This window comes from Ostrea edulis, chromosome 1 (assembly GCF_947568905.1).
Source record: "Ostrea edulis chromosome 1, xbOstEdul1.1, whole genome shotgun sequence".
Classification (NCBI taxonomy): Eukaryota; Metazoa; Mollusca; class Bivalvia; order Ostreida; family Ostreidae; genus Ostrea; species Ostrea edulis.
The window spans coordinates 7,985,368-8,005,399 of NC_079164.1; the positions used below are offsets into that span (position 1 = coordinate 7,985,368).

The window sequence follows — 20,032 nt, forward strand, 5'->3', positions numbered from 1 at the left end:
TTACTGAAGTACATTTATCCAAAAGTACAATGATAAAGTTTATAGTAAATCATACAGATTTAAGAGAAATTAAGCAAGACGATCACAAATACAGTCAAGACATTTATCAATTATAATAATTATATTACTACGTAAAAAGCCTTACAAATAAAGATACATTGCTGAATCCTGAAACCTACGCTCCTCACGAAAATATTAACAGCTGTGAAGGAGAAACGTCAAACTTACTGTGCGATTACATAATCAAATGTGGATTCTAAAAAAATCCATAGAACTTGCAGTAAACTTGAAATCGCAAAACTTTTCCCAAATTAATCACATCAAAACCTATGACTTTTCAACACTATACACGATCATTCCTCACGATGAATTAAAGACTAGAATTTTTGACATCATAGACAGTTGGTTCGTCAAAAGAAATGGACAAAGGAAATATTCATATTAAGTGATTGGTCATCCAAAAACTTACTTTCTTAAACACCAATCTGATTCCACGCACAAGTACCCTGAACTTGAAATAAAAAATATGGTAGAGTTCCTCATTGACGATAACTTCGTGGTCTTTGGTGATCAGGTCTTCCAATGGTCGGTTGGAATTCCTATGGGCAGGAATTGGGCTCCTTTGTTAGTTGACCGGTTTTCATATACATATGAATGCGCATCTGGTGCATCAAAATTGGTACCATATAAGTTTTACATTACGACCCCTGGGTCAAGGCCTCTGGTACAAGACTGTTAGTTCCCGAGGGAATCCACAGCCCAGTAGCTAAGTACTTTGTTGCTAGCTTGAAGATATGGATGTTTATTTAATTGCTGGGATAAAGTTAGAAATTCATTTCAAAATTAAGGATTTTCTCTCTTTTGCATAGCTCTTATCCTTGGAAGAATTTGGCTCCAGTTTTGTTGGCATACTAGTTTTCCCTTTAGCTCTTACAAGTTTATTGTTATTTTGAATTTCCAAACTTTCGGCTTGAGTATCACTCAAGAGACATTATTTGTCGCAATACAAATCTGGTGCATTGAAACTGATACCGTAAAAGTTTTACATGAAACAGACTTTATTCAAAAACTTCTCCAAGAGAAGAAAAAATCTCTTGCTGTGGCTTTCAATTAGAAATTTAGAGATATCGACGACGTTTTGTCTATTAACAATAATAACTTTCATTCATATCTCGATTTCATATATCCCTGTGAGCTCGAAATAAAAGACACCAAAAATACAAAAAGTACACTTCTTCTTCATACTTAGATATTTTATTGAAAGTCGACATTAACGGCAAACTGACAACTCAACTGTATGACAAACGGGATGATTTCAGTTTCTCCATCGTCAACTTCTAAACTTCTACGTGAGAAGAAAAAATCTCTCGCTGTGACCTTCAATTCGACTTTTAGATAAATCGATGACGTTTTGTCTATTAACAATGATAGCTTTCATTCATATGTCCATTTGATATATCCCTGTGAGCTCGAAATAAAGGACACCACAGAGTCATCCACTTCTGCTTCATACTTAGATATTTTATTGAAAGTAGACATTAACAGCAAACTGACAACTCAACTGTATGACAAACGGGATGATTTCAGCTTCTCCATCGTCAACTTCCCATATTTGTGTAGCAATATCCAGTATCACCTGGATATGGTGTTTATATATCTCAACTGATTCGATATGCAAGAGCTTGCTTTGGGTATAGTCAGTTTTTAAATCGAGGTAAGCTACTGACAAACAAGTTGATGATATAGGGATTTCAACAGTCTCGATTGAAGTCAGCATTTCGCAAATTCTATGGTCGTTATAACGATCTCGTTCGTCAATACAACCTCGCATTGGCTCAAATGCTGTCTGACGTGTTTCATACCGATTGCTAAGCCGTTCTTGGCACACTGATTTTGACTGCGGATAACTCCGTTTACCTGATCAGGATATAGGGCTCGCGGCGGGTGTGACCGGTCAACATGGAATGCTTATTCCTCCTAGGCACCTGATCCCACCTCTGGTGTGTCCAGGGGTCCGTGTTTGCCCAACTATCTATTTTGTATTGCTTATTGGAGTTATGAGATTGATCACTGTTCGTTATCTTCACCTTGCATATTTATGTAGCAATATTCCAATATCACCTGCATATGGTAATTATATATATCTCAACTGATTCGATACGCAAGAGGTTGTTCTGCATATAGTCAGTTTTTGAGTCGAGGTCAGTTACTGACAAACAAGTTGATGGTAGAGACGTTTCAACAGTCTCGATTGGAGTCAGCATTTCGCAAAATCTATGCTCGTTATAACGATTTAGTTCGTCAATACAATCTACTATTGGGTCAAATGCTGTCTGACGTGTTTCATACGGATTGTTAGGCTGTTCTTGGTACACTGATTTTGACTACCGATAACTTCGTTTACCTGATCAGGATCACTGGTATTAGACTGATGAGAGTAACGATCGTTACTATCATCCCAAGATGGCGGAAGGAAATTCCGGAAAGACCACGTTTACTTATTATATCTATTTGTATTGTTTATTTGCGAATGATATGTAGGTAAGACATATCATACAATAGCAACACTTACGATCAGGTGTTATTTTATCTTTTATACGGCTCATATGAACAGATAATTCGTCGTTGAAAAAACAACGAGGCTGATAGTAATGGAAATGAATTATAATAGTAACGTAAGAACTTTCGTTACTATCCTGGTTTTAAACATATCCTTATCGTCTGCACTATCCCATGCATGTTGTCAACAAAAATAATGGAAATGTTGAACCCTATCTCTAATGTAACGTGAAGAAAACTCTTAGAATGTTTAAGCAATTGATAGGATATTTTTATTGACTTCCATGTAACTTGAGATTGGGTGAAAATGATAATAGATATAACATAAAAGATCTACATTTTAGAATTTTAAATGTCATGTATCGATCTGCTCTAGTGAATCAAATTTCCATCAATAAGTAAACTATATTCAAAGGATTGAAAAAGATATATATATATATATATATATATATATATATATATATATATATATATATATATATATATATATACATATAAGGAAATGAGATGATGTTGATAAAAAAAAATCAATATAAAATTGCACACATGATTAGAGAATTTTCAAACCATGGATATATATATATATATATATATATATATATATATATATATATATATATATATATGTGTGTGTGTGTGTGTGTGTGTGTGTGTGTGTGTGTGTGTGTGTGTGTGTGTGTGTTTTATTTTCCCCATGCGTTTGTATAATTTTTGTATTTTTTTCCGTTTGGGCATTTAAGCATATACTTCCGTATTTACAGGATGATGTATAATCTACATGTAGATCATTAATTAAAAATCATTAATGATATTGCACTGTATAACAAAGGATCGGAACTCCAAGGGTCCGATAATGACCCATCCATTTTCTGTGTATAGATATATGCCTAGTTTGTATGTTTGATTTCTAACAACCTTCATAAAACTACAAAAACGTTCCACTTGCAAAATTGGGATTTTGACGCCATTTACAAATCGCGGACGCACGAATGCACGGAAATAGAACAAATGGTACAAATTACGGATTCATTTTGCACGGATGATAAAATTGGTTTTTATGGGATTTTGACCCCTCTTTGTTTATCGTTCGAATGTGCATGTATTATGCAGTTAGCCAGCTGTATTGATCCGACGGACAAAATAGCCAAGTACGTCGAATCGCAACGTCTCGGATTTGAATCAACTGTTATTAAAGAAACTTGATTTCTGAACATGTCTATGAGAATTACTTAAATGCTGTCTAATGTTAAATATACATGTACAATAACTATGATGTAAGCATATGTAGCAACATCCTCCTCCCCCTATTACTTTTCTAACAACTGTTTTCGTTATTATTACATGCAAAGTTTGACATATTGACTATCTCACCCCTCCTCACTTTTTAAATTATGAATTCATTGCCTTTACATTTATTTCGGCAGACTGGTCACAGGGATTAAGCCTGTTTTGGGCCCGAATTCTGTGATACAATAAATATTGATTTACTATATATATGGTATCACAGAGTCCGGGCCCGAAACGGGCTTAGCCCCTGTGAGACTAACATTTCTGTGAATGTACATAACAAAGAACGATAACTCTAATTGGTTTAAGATTCAGGCTCAGACTGTACAATATTTTTGTGTAAAAGCAGACTGCAAGTCATTGTGATTGTTTTCTTCCTACAAAGTATAAACAAACTCAATCAGGTAAATACTACCACAAAATGATCTCAGGCTGCCAGCATGGCGGTCATATTGCTTATTTACTTGCATGTATGAGCACTTACGATAGCCCTAGACCACTTGTGGAGTTAAGATCAGTATTTATCGTAAATCGCAAGTCGTAACATTTAGAGAAATGGTCTTACATTCTACGATGGTTTAGTGAAACGGCCGCCTGATCCCATATCTGGTCGTTGTTTGCACTTCTTCTAAGGTATCCGATCCACAAAACACCCAATTTTGTTTTCCAAGAATTGTTACGTAATGCAAAACTTGATATCAAATAAAAATAATTCGCAATCACATTTATTCACAAAAATAATATTCATACTTGAGAAGACATATCAGAAATATCTGTTATAAAGAATAACATTAATCCCTAGAAGAAAAATACATTTGCGACATATAAAGTCAATCAGAATATAATTTCGAAAGAAAGCTCATGGTGAAAATTTTAATTACCACGATATTTCAAAATATGCAAGTAAATGTAAAGGTCACCATACAAATGCTGAGAGTATTCAATATTTTTATAATTCTACATGGAGGAAAACTCTAATTCACTATAATGAATGGATCAAAGTATAATTTACTCTCTCCGTCATTTTTATCTCATAAAACTTATAGACATATTGTTTTCACAAAAGATTTCGTGCTACAGATATTGACTTTTTCTAAAAATAAATGTTTTGATGAATCTGATATTTATTTTATTTATAGGATTTATGGCATTGATCACTGTTTACTGTCTTCACTTTTTCATGAAAACAAAAATGTGTGCCATTTATCTTTCTGTTTCTACTAAACCAGAAGTGATGAAAAATTCGATACGTTTCGTGAGGAATGTGGTTTGGTTCCAGCTGACAACATGTAACTTGTAACAACATTGTCGTTGTTTGTAAAATTCATTATTACAGCTGTATTTAAAACAAACTTGTCTTTGGTTTCACGTTTGGTAATCAACTTATACTCAAGTTCCTTTTTCAAAGAGGAAATAATGTTTCCGTTTTAAAAGCATTCGACATCTGAAGCAATGGCACAAATGGATAGGAGTTACCATACTTATACTGGATTCCAAAACTTCATAAAAACCCTTACAAACAAAGATACATTGCAGGATCCAGTAAACATTCTACCAAGCCTTATCTTTACTTCGCACGAACATATCAATTGCTGCGAAGGATACACCTTACACCTAGGCACCTGATTCCATGTCAATTTTTAAGTAAACGTTTGTGAATAATACAAAACTAAAGGTAGCTTCATGGGGATACATTTATATGGTTTTTAGCAATATTAAAACATTTACAATTACTTTTACAGAATTCAACAAAATGTTTTGGGATTCGTATGTTCTTAACGAGAACAGTTTGTACATGTTAAGGAAAAAGCAAAGATAACGAACATTGCTAGCAAAAGAATACAAAATAGAGAGTTGGAAAACGGATCCCTGGGCATAGCAGAAGTGGGATAAGGTACCTAGAAGGAGTTTAAGCACCCTCTGTCTACAGGTCACACCCACCGTGAGCCCTTTATCTCGATTAGGCAAATGGAGGAATCCGTAGTCAGTGGAATGACCGTTAAATTTCGAGTTTCCTTTGAAATTCTTAAGTAGTTAGGTGTTTGTATTATAATTGTTTAATTCAGACAATTTTACATCTGGATATTGCATCATTCATCAGATATCACAATTACGGAAACCAGCTAAACACTGAAGGATATCATGTCTAGTGATACCAGCTGTTTATAAATTTTGATGAAAAAAAACCCTGAAATAGTTTTCAGTTTCAAGTAGTTGGCTACGAAGACAGCGTTTATATTCTCAAGTAACGAGTTACTAGTCAGTGGGTATCAATAGCTACCTAGACCTATGAACCCATAACCACATTTTTCTTTAATCATCAACTACATTCGTATATAAAATATGTAAGGTTTATGTTGAAAACTTTGCAACTCATTCTTTCACAGTGTAGAGAATATTCAAGAGATCATGTTATAATGAAAGTGATGAAGTACAGATTTATTTAACCGAAGATGTTCTACTATGAAAAAAAAATTAAAATGACCGACGACAAACCTTTCTATTTTGGGGACGACCTGTCTCTACCTCAGGACAAGACGTTTTACACAAGGCACTGATTTCGGGACGACCTGTCTCTACCTCAAGACAAGACGTTTTACACAAGGCACTGATTTCGGGACGACCTGTCTCTACCTCAGGACAAGACGTTTTACACAAGGCACTGATTGCGGGACGACCTGTCTCTACTTCAGGACAAGACGTTTTACACAAGGCACTGAAAACACCAACGTCCCCCAAATGTAGAATATATCAAAGCACAAGTATCATCTTTTTTACGGTGTACCGTCATTGACCTCTTTCATTACAAGACTATCATTTAATAACTTTTAAAGTGTTGACTTAACAACGATGCTGATTGGATGAAAAATTGGTGTGATTTCTTAATTTAAAAAAAATATGGTTTGGAATGGAATGTCACCTGCATTAAGCACTTGGGACTGCTTTTCTCTAGAATGCATCTCCCCTGTTCTAATTTTGTCTCCAAATTGAATACCAACCGAGTACCGCACTCGCTACAGTTGCCCATCCTTCCTTTTCTGTGTCGACACATCAACCATCATCGTCCATGAATGAGTCCCCTTGCACCACATTAACACATGTCGAGTCGTATTTTACCATTCCCACGACACAACCAGTGTTCAATATCTCCTCCAAAACAATACAGCATGCATTAAGTCACCGCTTGTCCTCCTCCTTCATATCTATATCATCTCTTAACCATTTCACTTTTAATTTGGCATTCAATCAATTGAATTCTTCACAGTAAATTTACCTAACCCAAACTCACAGTTATTTTGAATTAAATGTTGCTGTTTTCATTGCTATGTACATGTATTCCAATGCACCATATAAAAAACTCTAATTATGGGATTTTGATGAAAGGTGAAGATACCGAACCGTGATCAATCTTATAACTCCTATAAAGAATACAAAATGAATATAAGAGAAATTATTTGTTTAATTATTTTAAAACACAATTAGATGGTGGTATATGATTCTTTCAATTATTTTCTTAATGGTGGAATTATAGGGAAAATAGGACGGAAAACCTTTTCATCAATACATTTAAAGTAATTCATATCACAGAGCAGTTCTTACATGAAATCCATACTAAAGTGTATTGTATTGTTATAAATGAACGATATGTATGTACTAGAAGTCCAGAAAATACTATTCTTATTGATGGTAAAGGAAGGTTGGTGTTTACATCAATGATACTTCCGTTTATACAATGTAGACAACTTCCGTGAATAAATATAACATTATATAAAACGTGCAACTTCCGTCTAAAACATTAACAGCATATGGGAAAGGGACATAATTCTGGAAAGTGGTCACATATTAAGCGGTGAATGACGTTACACAACTATATCTACTTGACACAGAGCTTGATATACACGCATAGTCCGAATGAAACCACTTTCAAAAACGCAAAAATGGAACTACAACAGGGAATATTTCATTTAATGATTTTATACCTTTTCCTTACACAAGGATGCAGCAAAATATGCGATGAAAGGTATCTGGCGAATGAATTTTAATTTTATCACCATGTAATTGTGTAACTGTCATATGGGAAACTCATTATCATATCAGAATAATTTACATATTCTATACTGTGTAGATGCTGTCTCAACTATTACAAACATCGAAATGGATCCTGTGTCGGTAAGATTTTTTCTCGTACTGTCTTCATCATGCCAAACATTACGATCAAAGAGATTGAATATATTGTATGTGTCCAGTATTTAGTTTAGTCTTTCTTTTGTAGAGTGTCCGCTTGGTACATATGGAGTTAACTGTAGCGAAACCTGTGTCCGTGGATACTATGGTAGATTGTGTCTGTCAGAGTGTGGATGTCCCGTTAATAAATGCGACAAAAAGTATGGCTGTTTGGTGGACAGAGTCAACGGTAATGCGATGCAATACAATTGTAGTTTCCAAAGCAATCTTTCTGATATGACAATTCTTACTAATGTATTTTTTTTTTGTTTCGTTCTGTAATGTTCTTTTAATTTGATTTTGTAAATCCAGTACTAATACTTACTGAAATATGAAAAGAGTCAAAGACATTTACATACAAACTGATCATCTGTGGACGCAAAGTTTCAAAGACATTCTTCCTAGAAACGTTGCAATTCTTTGATATAAACATAAGGCATTATCTTGGTTTGTTTTCATGCTGTAGAACCTAAGGGCGACAAACGTGTCTGGACAGATGTAGGGTACACTTTGGTAGGGTCCTTTACGACTTTCGGCATTTTCGGCCTCATGATTTACCTTAAGTCATGGTAAGAGTTTTTTCTATAATATACTCTCTAAAAACAATATACAATGAGGGATCTGCTAAAATGATTTGACACCCGATTATCAAATATAATCTATTTCATGAAGGTGTTCAAAAAGAAGTGTTTCAAATCAGGAGACTGACCAGAATGATATTACTCATCCAGGTATGATATCTTCAGTTAATAATTCGAAAACAGATCATTTAAAGTATGAATGAAAATGTACATGGTAAATATACTCTTGTGTGAATGAAATACATTGCAGAGGAATATACTTTCAGAACTGTCCAATATGTCGAACTTTGTAAATGGGTAAATAATAACCCCAATCAAACATACCTATCTTTAATGGTGAAAAAGTTTCATTTTCTACACAGAGAATCACGAAGAAAATCCTTATGAGATTCATAGAAACTCGTCATCCAGTGAAAGTGACGATGTGGTTCCAGGACAAGCTACTAATTCAGATGACTATACTGACTTACGATTTTCCAGGATGGAACCAGAACAGTGCACTACAAGCAGCAAGGAAGATGACACAAAGCCTCAGCTTCCGTCTATTGAAACCATTCCTGAAAACAGTCACCATGATGAAGATAAAAGCGATGCAGGCGAAAACAACGGTGGGAAATACAGCCATTTATCTCAACAGTCTGCATATAATCTATTGTCTTTTCGCCGTTATCATCCTGAAAACATGTTATGTTTAGGGCTAGCAGATTTGTCCTCCATGATTGTGCAATATTCAGATGAAGTTGTAGGTGAGTATGACTCCATTGAAATGAATGATAACAAGGAAAGTCCACGGGAGATAGAGAGAATACAATCCGAGGAAGAAACCGTCCGCCAAAGTCTGATAGACGAAACAGTGAACCAGTACATACTGCTATCTCAAACAAGGAAAGAGAGAGATATGCCCATGAAAGATGACATTGATATAGAAATATTTCAGTTTAAAGTAAAAAGTAAGAGTCTCCCGCCAGGAAAAGTTGGTCACAAAGAGGTTTTACCTACACGCCCATGGAGTGTGACGAAAGGCCGTTGACATATGGGTAAACTATGACTTTTCAAATCACTTAACAAGAAAGGAGATGACAATGCTGTTGCTCTCAACAAAAGATTTGGTTTGTTTCTTTGAAACATCACTAGCTACTAATAGTGAGAATTCTTTATCGTGTCAATGCCTGTCATAATACACTGCATTCCCGTTCAAAATGTATCATCCTGAAGACCAACGAATCTCTCTTCCAAACACCGGGCGTTTGGAGATGGAGCGATGACCACCTATTTTACCCTTTAGGTTTGACACGGCTAAATAAGAGCAACACTAGAGCCCACGGTGAAGAAGCGAACGCCTTGACCTCTGAGCTACCATGACCGTCATCTCGGCTGAGATTCCTCTCGGCTGGATATTTGGACTGACGCCTTCACCGAATCTCAGAGCAGTCCTTCACAATTCATGTCGGGAAATTCACATTCATCTTCAGCCGGTCGAAATAATTAATGTGCACGTATTCCTGTTTACGATGATTGAATTAAAATACAATAGAACAATATTTTTAGTCATCATATTTTTCTTAATTATTTCTGGAAAAAGATTTTTTTAAACATCAAACTTCAATTTCTTGAAAACTGGTGGTTAAATCTGTACCAACTCTGTAAATAGAAAATACACATGTATAATAATGATATGAAAAGGTAAAATTGAAACATTTTTTATACAGCCATATATAAAAAAAAGCTTTATAAGAAATGTTGGTTTTGAAATTACGGATGGAAGAGTTATATTTCCTCAAATAGCAAGATCCAAACGTTTTGGTAAAACAAATTATACAATTGGCATACATTTTCGTCCAAAAGCAATAAAATCCTTTTTCAGATAAGTTAAAAAAAATTCAGGAAGAATAAAGATCCAATGCTAATGAAAGGTGAAGAATAGTGATCAATCTCATAACTCCCACAAGCAATACAAGGTAGATAATTGAGCACACACGTACCCTGGACACACCAGAGGTAAGATCAGGTGTCTAGGAGGAGTAAGCATCCCCTGTCGACCGGTCACACCCAGCCGTGGTGAGCCCTATATTTTGATCAGGTAAACGGAGTTATCCGTAGTCAACCTCAGTGTGCCAAGAACAGCCCAACAATCGGTAGGAAACGCGCCACACAGCAGCTGACCCAATGATAGGCTGTATTAGCAAACTAGATCGTTATAACGACCACAGAATATGTGAAATGCTGACTTTAAACGAGACCGTTGAAACCCCTGCACCATCAACTTGTTTGTCAGTAGCCTGCCTCAATTTAAAAACTGACTATACGTAGAACAAGCCCTTGCGTATCGAATTAGTCGAGAGATATAAACACCATATGCAGGTGATAATGTAATATATCTACATAAAATGTAGATTTGGGAAGTTGACAATGGCGAAGCTGAAATCATTCCGTTTATTATAAAGTTGAGTTGTTAGTTTGCCGTTAATGTCTTTCTTCAATAAAACATCCAAGTATGAAGCTGAACTGGACAAATATATGGTCTCCTTTATTTCGAGTTCATGGGAATATATAGAATGAACATTATTATTGTTAATAGATGAAACGTCGTCGATATATCTAAATATCGAATTGAAGGCCAAAGCAAGAGAATTTTTCTTCTGAAGTAGAAATTTTTTGATACATTTTGCATCATAAGAATATAAAAACTGGCCAGCAAACAAAGGAGCACAATACATGCCCATGAAGATTCCAACAGACTGTTACAAGACCTGATCACCAAAGACTACTAAGATATTGTCAATGAGGAACTCTAGTTTATTTTTTATTTCAACTTCAGAGTACTTGTGCGTGGAATCAAAGTGGTGTTTAACAAAGTGATTTTTGGAACGACTGCTTCCTAGATTTGAATCTGTCCGTTTTCCATTTTTGTTGAAGTAGCAACTGCTTATGATGTCAGGAAGTCTAGTCTATACTTCATCGTGAAGAATGATCGTGTAAAGTGTTGAAAAGTCATACTTATCCAGAAATATATGGCAACAAAATACTGAAGATCACAAGATTGAAAGTCGTTTTTCGTTTCAAGTGCCCTGCACAACGTCACAAATGCTGTCCATTCGAAGATACGAACAACAGTATATTCATATGTTGAGCATTGTAGATGTCAAAATGTTATCATATACCGTGTAAAGTATAGTGTATAAATGAATGAATTAGATTCCATAACATTAATCGGTTTTTTTAATACGAACACTAAAACTGGTTTTCAACAACCATCAAAACATATGTTTTTTAATTCTCTTGACGATGGGACGCATTTTTCATAGTGCAGTGCCGGTTATTTCCCCCTGAATAAAGTACAGAGCACAACACGTTGATTGTGTCATTATAAGGAATAGATAGATAGAGGATTTTGTATTCCATTATTCCTGAGTGTAATATGCTGGTTAAGGAATTCTGTAAAAACTGAGATTGATTGCATTTTGTGTAATGTCCCTCTCGAGAATATTTCATCCATATGGAGACGTCATCACTGCCGGTGAAGGGCTGCAAAATTTAGGCATATGGTCAGCACTTATGACCATTGAGCAGGGAGGGGTCTTTATCGTGCCACAACTGCTGTGACCCGGAACCTCGGTTTTACCGTCTCATCCGAAGGACCACCCCATTTAATCGCCTCTTACGACAAATATAGGGATACTGAGTTCCTATTCTAACCCGATCGAGTAATTACTGACCAATGATATGCATGTGTAATAATTCTAGTCATAGATTATGCACTGTATCTGTGTGTCCCCTTTGTATATTTCTACGTTCCTCGGCATCTTTAGATCAGGTTATGGTCTTTAGGAGATCAGCAATTTTTTTATCAATATTTTGGATGACCAAAACAAAATAAATATCCCAGAGTTTACAAGTGCAACCAACGCTTATGATTATTATCTTTTCACGCTGTGGACTAAATACGTACATCAGGTGTCAATGAACCGGACACATTAATTATATGGAATCCGTATCGCTAATGTAATCTTTCTGTTGAAATTTGTTTACTCACTCATGCGTGGTTCAGTCTTTTGAAAGTTGATGTTTGTGGAAATCAATTGATTCAAACATAAAAAAAATAAACACACACAAAGAGAGAGAGAGAGAGAGAGAGAGAGAGAGAGAGAGAGAGAGAGAGAGAGAGAGAGCGGAGAGAGAGAGAGAGAGAGAGATAGAGAGAGAGAGAGAGAGAGAGAGAGAGAGAGAGAACTGCTGCTTGCCCCTTTCCTTCCTACAACATACATTTTCTGTCATAATTTAATTTCATTTTTTACGAGCAATGTTTGATCTAAAGGTCGCACCTTTTTTGAATAGTGTTTAATTATATTGGAAAGGTAAATTTTAAGAAACCAATGAATTGAATTGATGGACCAACCTTCCTTCTACCACCACTACCATGATTTAGAACTTTGGGACTTGTTGTATGATTTGTTTGTTTTTGCCTGTCAATCATTTTCAAACCATCCCCCAAACACACACTTTTGAAACAGGATGTTATACCCCTGGTTATATTTATATTATCACATGCTTTCGTTATGATTTTATGTACAGATGTCTGTTATGTTTATACTGATTATTCCTGAATTTTTGATATCAATTTTACTATAACTTGGGCAGAATAAATATCAGTCACGACCTATTTCCCCTTCACTTTGACAAAAAGTACATTCTAAAAAGTGTTCTCCATAAAATCGGGGGGAAAAACCAAGCATGTTGTTATCAAATATATATGATACAATCCGTTTTTAAAAAATAACTCAGTGTAAGGGCAGTAACTGCAACAATGGAGACCATTGTTTATGAAACATTGCCGATGGCAATAAACATGTAATTGCGCATGTGCAAGCCTACTTTTTTTCCCATGTGACGAGTTCAATGTTGGGTTCCACTGTATAGATAAAGATCGCGTCAATCTTAAGTTTTCTTCATGGGAAAAGAGTACCAATTATTTTCCCATATAACTCAATACAAACCACAGGTGTTCTCATTGTTTCACTATGGCGATTCCAGACAAGCACTGACTAAAACCCACAAGAAATATTAAGGATTCCGTTGCCTTTATAGCTGAAATTTTAGCCCCTTTATAAACAAATGCAGTTACGCACGTCTTTCAACATTAACTTGCAATAGTTTTGACTAGTCACATATTTATCATTTTGTGAAGATTTATGATTATATTATTTATATGCATCTTATTCAACGAAAGACACCCCCTCCCTAAACTAACGATCTGACAAATCAATAGAGTTTTAAATACCAAATTCACCTGATATTCTCGATGCTCTTAATTGTTTCCTTGATTATAGAAGAAATCACTATTTCGACTTTTTGCGATAAATTATTAACAGTAAATGATATGTACAAACACATGGATAAACACAAAACAGTTTTTATTTTGGTTGAACATGTTTTGTGATTACACAGATCTTGAAAGTAAGTAACAAGTCGAAAAATGAACAGTCCAATATGACAGATACCGAATGGTCCGGGACTGTTCTGGGGTGTGTGCGCCTTATAACTTATAGGTAGCAGGGGACAGTTTCGCACTATAGGCCCGGTCAACGTTTTACACAAATGAAAATACCCCATATTTGAAGTGATTTTACATGTGTAAAAACGTATACAATAATTTTAGGATACATGTCAAATGTAGCTGAATACTTAATAAAATGTTGATATACAACATGTAGGTGTCACCATTATTTCTAGCATATAAATGGTTGCAAATTCAAAACTAAGACAGGTGGTCAGTTACTGAAGAAATTCGGGGGAAAACATGCATGGTCTAGTAAAAGGTCTATAGCAGAGAAGGAAGGTGGATACCCCATATGAAAGGTAGATTTTCGAGGAGGACAGACAGGGTTCTTGATTGTGCATAGTGTCAAAATCTCTTGGTACTGTGATGTGATTGGGCACCTGCTTAGAGCATGTTTTGTGCACCAGCACCAGTATGTATAAAATACATGTAATTTAGGGTCATAATTGACATTAAACGGAAATATGATTTTTCATTCGTCTGTCATAATCTGACTTTGATGTATACTCCCTACCCACATGTTTCAGAACCAAAGGAACTCTCCTCTGTCACGTTAAAATATAATATTGAAATTAGGTTGTACGAGGGTTCTTCGATATGTAATATGTATCGTACCACAACACGATAACACTTTGCACGACTTCGTGGATGATACTCTTGGATAGCTCTATTCAATACCTTTCCAACGGTATAAACGGAAGCCTTCAGCCTCAAATAGTTTTAAACTTATAGTCATTTCAATAGAGCCAGTCGTATACCACTGTTGTAATAATAGTTGGGAAACGGGTTGATAATATTGAAGAAATTTTAGCGAATATAAAGGTTCGCACACAACTCGGTCATTCGGTAATGCCGATTTTTACAAGATAATGTCTCAAAAGTCAGGGAAATGATTGAACGTGATGGCAGATACACGATTCATGATATTGCAAAAGTTGTTGGCATATCGCTATTGCGGGTGCATTTTATTTTGATGCGTATTTTGAAAGTACGAAAGATTTCAGCCAGATTGACACCGCATATATTGACAGATGACCAAAAAACGTGTACGAGTACAAACCGCTAACCAATACGCCGGTTTCGAGATACGTCCGAGTTTTTTTTTTCCCTTTGGAGAACTCTCGTACATAGTAAGGAGCGAAATAATTTGTTTACACGCGGGAGTGGGACAGATATTCATCACAGCGTAAGTGAATGTACTCAGTAAGTTTCTCATACGCTGTTTGGTCACCCGAATTCGACTGATACACGAACTAAGTAAGTAATAAGTATTTATGGAGTAATTAAATACAGAGAATTCTTATCCTATCACTTTATTTCGCTGGTCATAAGTACCATATCCAAGATATTTCTTGCAAATATGACATTGTTTATATGTTTCCACTTCGGTAAAACATTTCGTTCGATAGTATTTAGTATTTCCCACATTTACATATTTAAAGAGAAGCCGCTTTTAATACATTTCATCGTCTTCCTCGTTGGCTGTATATCCACTCTGTCCCACTTAGGCATTCAAAGTTCCACTAAATGCACCTCCTATACAGAAGAGTTCGTATCTCGAAACTGGCGTATTGCTCAAAATGTTCCCCCCAATACAAAAAAAAGATAATTGGCAAACATTGTTACTGGTGACGAAACATGGGTTCACTATTTCGAACCAGTAAGGAAAATTGGAAACAAAATATGGCTAACTAAACACGGTAGAAGACCTGTATTTGCCAAAAGAACCATAAACACAAAGAAGGTTCTTTATTGCGTATTCTTCTCATGTGATGGTATAGCCATACAAATTCCAGTGCCGAAGGGCAAAGGTGTTACAGGTCGGTATTACCGAGATGTTACACCAAAAAAGCCCAGGGAATATTATCATAAACGACGCACTGTGTCATAATTTAGGCATGTTCGTCTACTTCACGTTAATACTCCATTACATGCATCTGAGCTTGTAAAGCAATTTTGGAAGTCGGAAAAGGTTACCATCTTCCCACACCCACCATGCTCTCCAGATCTAGCTCCATGCAACTTTTTCCTTATTCCAACACTTCAAAAGTTCTTATCTGGTCGTCGTTACAAGTCCCGACTAGCCCTTGCCTCAGTCATCAGTCAGTGCCTCAGAGGTCTACCTAAATCAGCGTACCGTGACGCATTTCAGAAATGGATTCAGAGATTGAAAATTGTGTATTTCACGCCGCGGAGGATACCTTGAAGGGATGTAATGTTCATTTCGCTATTTGAGTCGAATGTTTTTGAGATACCGTACAATTCACATTACATATCGAACAGCCCTCGTACACTACCTGGCAATGTCCAAGAAATCAGGCCACAGTTTACAATATAGCAGTTTTTTTTCTGTTTGTCACTCATATAATACCTAATATTTTCGATTTTTGCGTTTTACGAGAAGAAACAAATTATATTCATAATTTTAGCCTTAGATTGTCGCACTGGATAAAAAATTATCATAATAAACACATTCGCAATACTGGGTATCAAATTTTGCAATAATGATAAAGCCTTTGTTTTGTCTTTGGTCAGCTATTCTGTATGACGGATTGCTGTATAATTGCATTAGTAAAATCAGTATGATTTTCAATACGAACAGAGATCATTTATTTTAGGTAAGGAACATTTAATTTGGAGCTCCAAGTGACTTCCTAATTATCCCGTTTTATTTCCTGTATATGCTATCAAGAAATATAACATAATTAATGCATGCAATTATTCAAAACTTGTTCTCAAATTCAATTCGTGTGCTCAACAATTCAAAGATGCACTTTAAAAGTCCTTCCTCTGGGAAATATTAATTGTGATTTCCCCCTCTTCCGAGGGGTTTCATCTAGTTTTACAATGGACATAATCTAGAGTGTTATTAATTTTACAAAAACATAAATTGGAAATGACGACTGATTACTATTGCAAATGCTAACGTTTCGCAAGTTCTAATATTCATCAATAATTATAAGCAGAAAAAAAGTATTTCTACTCAGTTAATGTTTCTGTTTTCAAGCAAAACCATGCAATGTGCCAAAATTGCATTGGTATTATTGGTATTATTTCCATACATTGGCCGAAATACATTATCATTAGATATTTGTGACATAAACCGTTCCCGTCCAAAAGCAAACTATTTGCATTAATTTTAGAACAGGGATTGGAAAGGATTCTAATTAATGATGGAAGAACATTCTGATGACAGATCCAAAAATCTGCACTAGTTTATCATTGTATCCATTTCATGAAAACAAAATCAAGATAAACATACGATAATGAATCTCGTGAAACCTATAGAAAAATCAAACTGAGAGCAGGGTAAATACGGACCCCTGGACACATCAGAGATAGGATCGGGTGCCTAGGAGTAAATATACCCTGTTGAACGGTCACAGACGCCCTGAGCCCAATATATTGAAAAGAGAATTCGAGTAATCTTTTGTCAAAATCGGTATTTAAAGAAAGGCCTAACTATTGGTAAGAAATACCTTACACAGCATTCTAACTACTGACAAATGAGATCATTAAAACGACCATAGAATTTGCGAATGCTGTAAAAGAAAGCGTTCCTTGACGCAATTCTACACTGTGTGGGTGTGGAACGGAATGGCATATGATAATCAGGAAATGGAAAGGGGAAATATTTGTGAAAACTGTACTGTGTATACGGTGAATGACATTTTAGAAACATGTAAATTGTTTTAGATGTGAACACAGACAAAGCTTGATATACACGTGTATTTCCATTCAAATCACCTTTATTAAGACAATGATGGAAAGACAGCCACGAATGATATTTCAACTTATAGTCGTGTCTCTTGTCTCTAAAGCTGGATGCAGCAAAACATGTGGTGAAAGGTATTTTGGGAATGAATTCGATTGTGTCACATAGGAATTATGCAAGTTTGAAAGAAGGACTTTTTATCTTATTGAAAGTGTATTTGATTATATGTAGATGCTGTCTCAACTATTACAGACATGAAAACAGGTCCTGTGTCGGTAAATACAATAACATTATTCTACTATAATTTCAAATGGGATAAATATTACGATCAAACATGTACAATAAAAGGCGAAGATAGCGAACATTGATCAATCTCATAACTCCTATAAACATTACAAAACAGAGAGTTGGGCAAACACTGAACCATTGATATACATGTACGAGAGTTGGGATTAGGTGTCTAGGAGGAGTAAGCATCCCCTGTCGACCGGTCACACAAACGTAATTTGTCTCGAAGAAATGGAATTAAGAAATTGATCCTGTTCGTTATCTTCACCTTTTATATTGCTCATACTTACTTCCTTCATAAATCATAACATATTTCTAGAGTGTCCGCTTGGTACACACGGAGTTAACTGTAGCGGAACCTGTGCCCGTGGATACTATGGTAGATTTTGTCAATCAAAATGTGAATGTCCCAGTGATGAATGTGACAACAAGTATGGCTGTTTGATAGACAAATTCGATGGTTAGTAAAGTAATATTCCCAATCTAATCATTTCGATGTATGTTTTCTTTCGTTTTCGGAAAGTTTCTTTCCAATTTTGCAAATTTATCACCATTCTTGTTGAAAATATAATGCTAGATATGAATCTCTCCGACAATCACAAGAAATACGATAATGTATCCTAATAAACTTCGATGCCCCTTTCTTTTCTGAACCGATGTATTATGATATACATCAACAATAGAAAGGGCACAAATGATTTTGTCATTTATATTTCATTTTAAGAGGGCACGAGTGATTGGAGAAATATGTCATATGCTTTGATAGGATCAGTTACTACTTTCGGCATCGTAGGTTTCCTGCTTGCCTTGAAGTCTTGGTAAGTATATTTATGACTATATTCGTTTACCTTCTCAAAAAGAACTTATATAACGAGGAGAGATATTTTTACACCGAATTGTGAAAGATATTATAATTTTTTGTAGGTTTTCAAAGAGAAACACTGCAAGTCAAGATTTTCAACAATATAACAATCGTCCAGGTATGATCAATTAAATCCAAAATAAAATGAAATATTTTAGGTTTAATTAAGATATCAATGGAAATACGGAGAAGACTTCGAAAGAACTGTCACTTATAAATAGTCTGCATCAAATTATATTATTACATCTGTTATATAGAATATGTATTCTTCACAGAAAACCAAGAGGAATATAATAATGAGATTCATAGAAACTCAACGTCCAATGAAAGTGACGATGTAAGACCATATCAACCTACCAATTCAAACACTTATACTGATCTACGATTCTCCAGAATGGAACCAGAGTATTGTAATAAGAGGTATTTTGAGAATGACATCGAACTTGAACCCCCGTCTGTCAATACTATTCCTTCACATCGTCATGAGAGCAATGAAGACGACAATAGCGAAACAGAATATGAACACTGATCGAAAAATGTTGCATGTAATGTATTGTCTCTTTGAGGAAAATACATTTTAAAAAATCATAAAATTTGAGGACATTTGATTCTCCGACATTTATAAATCAGTATAAAACCGTATTCTGGTGAAAACAGAACAGATAGGAATTGTAATGAAGAATGAAAAGGAACACCAGCAGGGAGTACACAGCAAAGTTTCCGAGGAAAGATGTATTTGACCAAGTTTTATCAATGAAATGTTGAAACCTAGTACATATAGATAAGCGGAAAGGTGAGAATGACGAATTGTGATCTCCTATAAGGAATTCAAAATCAAAAGTTTGTCAAACACGGCCCCTGGATATATCAAAAATGGGGGCAGGTACCTTGGAGAAGTAAACATTTCCTATCGACAGGTCTCATCCGCTGTTAGCCCTATATCTTGATCATGTAAACGG

General features: G+C 35.4%; 1 protein-coding gene across 1 annotated transcript; it reads left to right on the plus strand.

Moving 5' to 3' along the window:
* The first annotated feature begins 7,777 nt into the window (after positions 1-7,777).
* LOC130051185 (uncharacterized) lies at positions 7,778-10,098 on the plus strand. Its single transcript, XM_056152571.1, has 5 exons — positions 7,778-8,016; positions 8,120-8,260; positions 8,537-8,639; positions 8,743-8,801; positions 9,014-10,098. Exons 3-5 carry the CDS (start codon positions 8,620-8,622, stop codon positions 9,679-9,681), a joined length of 747 nt encoding a protein of 248 aa, XP_056008546.1. The 5' UTR covers positions 7,778-8,016; positions 8,120-8,260; positions 8,537-8,619; the 3' UTR covers positions 9,682-10,098.
* Positions 10,099-20,032: the final 9,934 nt, after the last annotated feature.

Excerpts from the sequence above, each read along its gene's own strand:
- LOC130051185 (XM_056152571.1), top strand. The coding sequence starts at position 8,620 with ATGATTTACCTTAAGTCATG. Across the intron at positions 8,640-8,742 it reads ATGATTTACCTTAAGTCATG|GTGTTCAAAAAGAAGTGTTT; the intron begins GTAAGAGTTTTT and ends TATTTCATGAAG. Across the intron at positions 8,802-9,013 it reads GAATGATATTACTCATCCAG|AGAATCACGAAGAAAATCCT; the intron begins GTATGATATCTT and ends TTTTCTACACAG.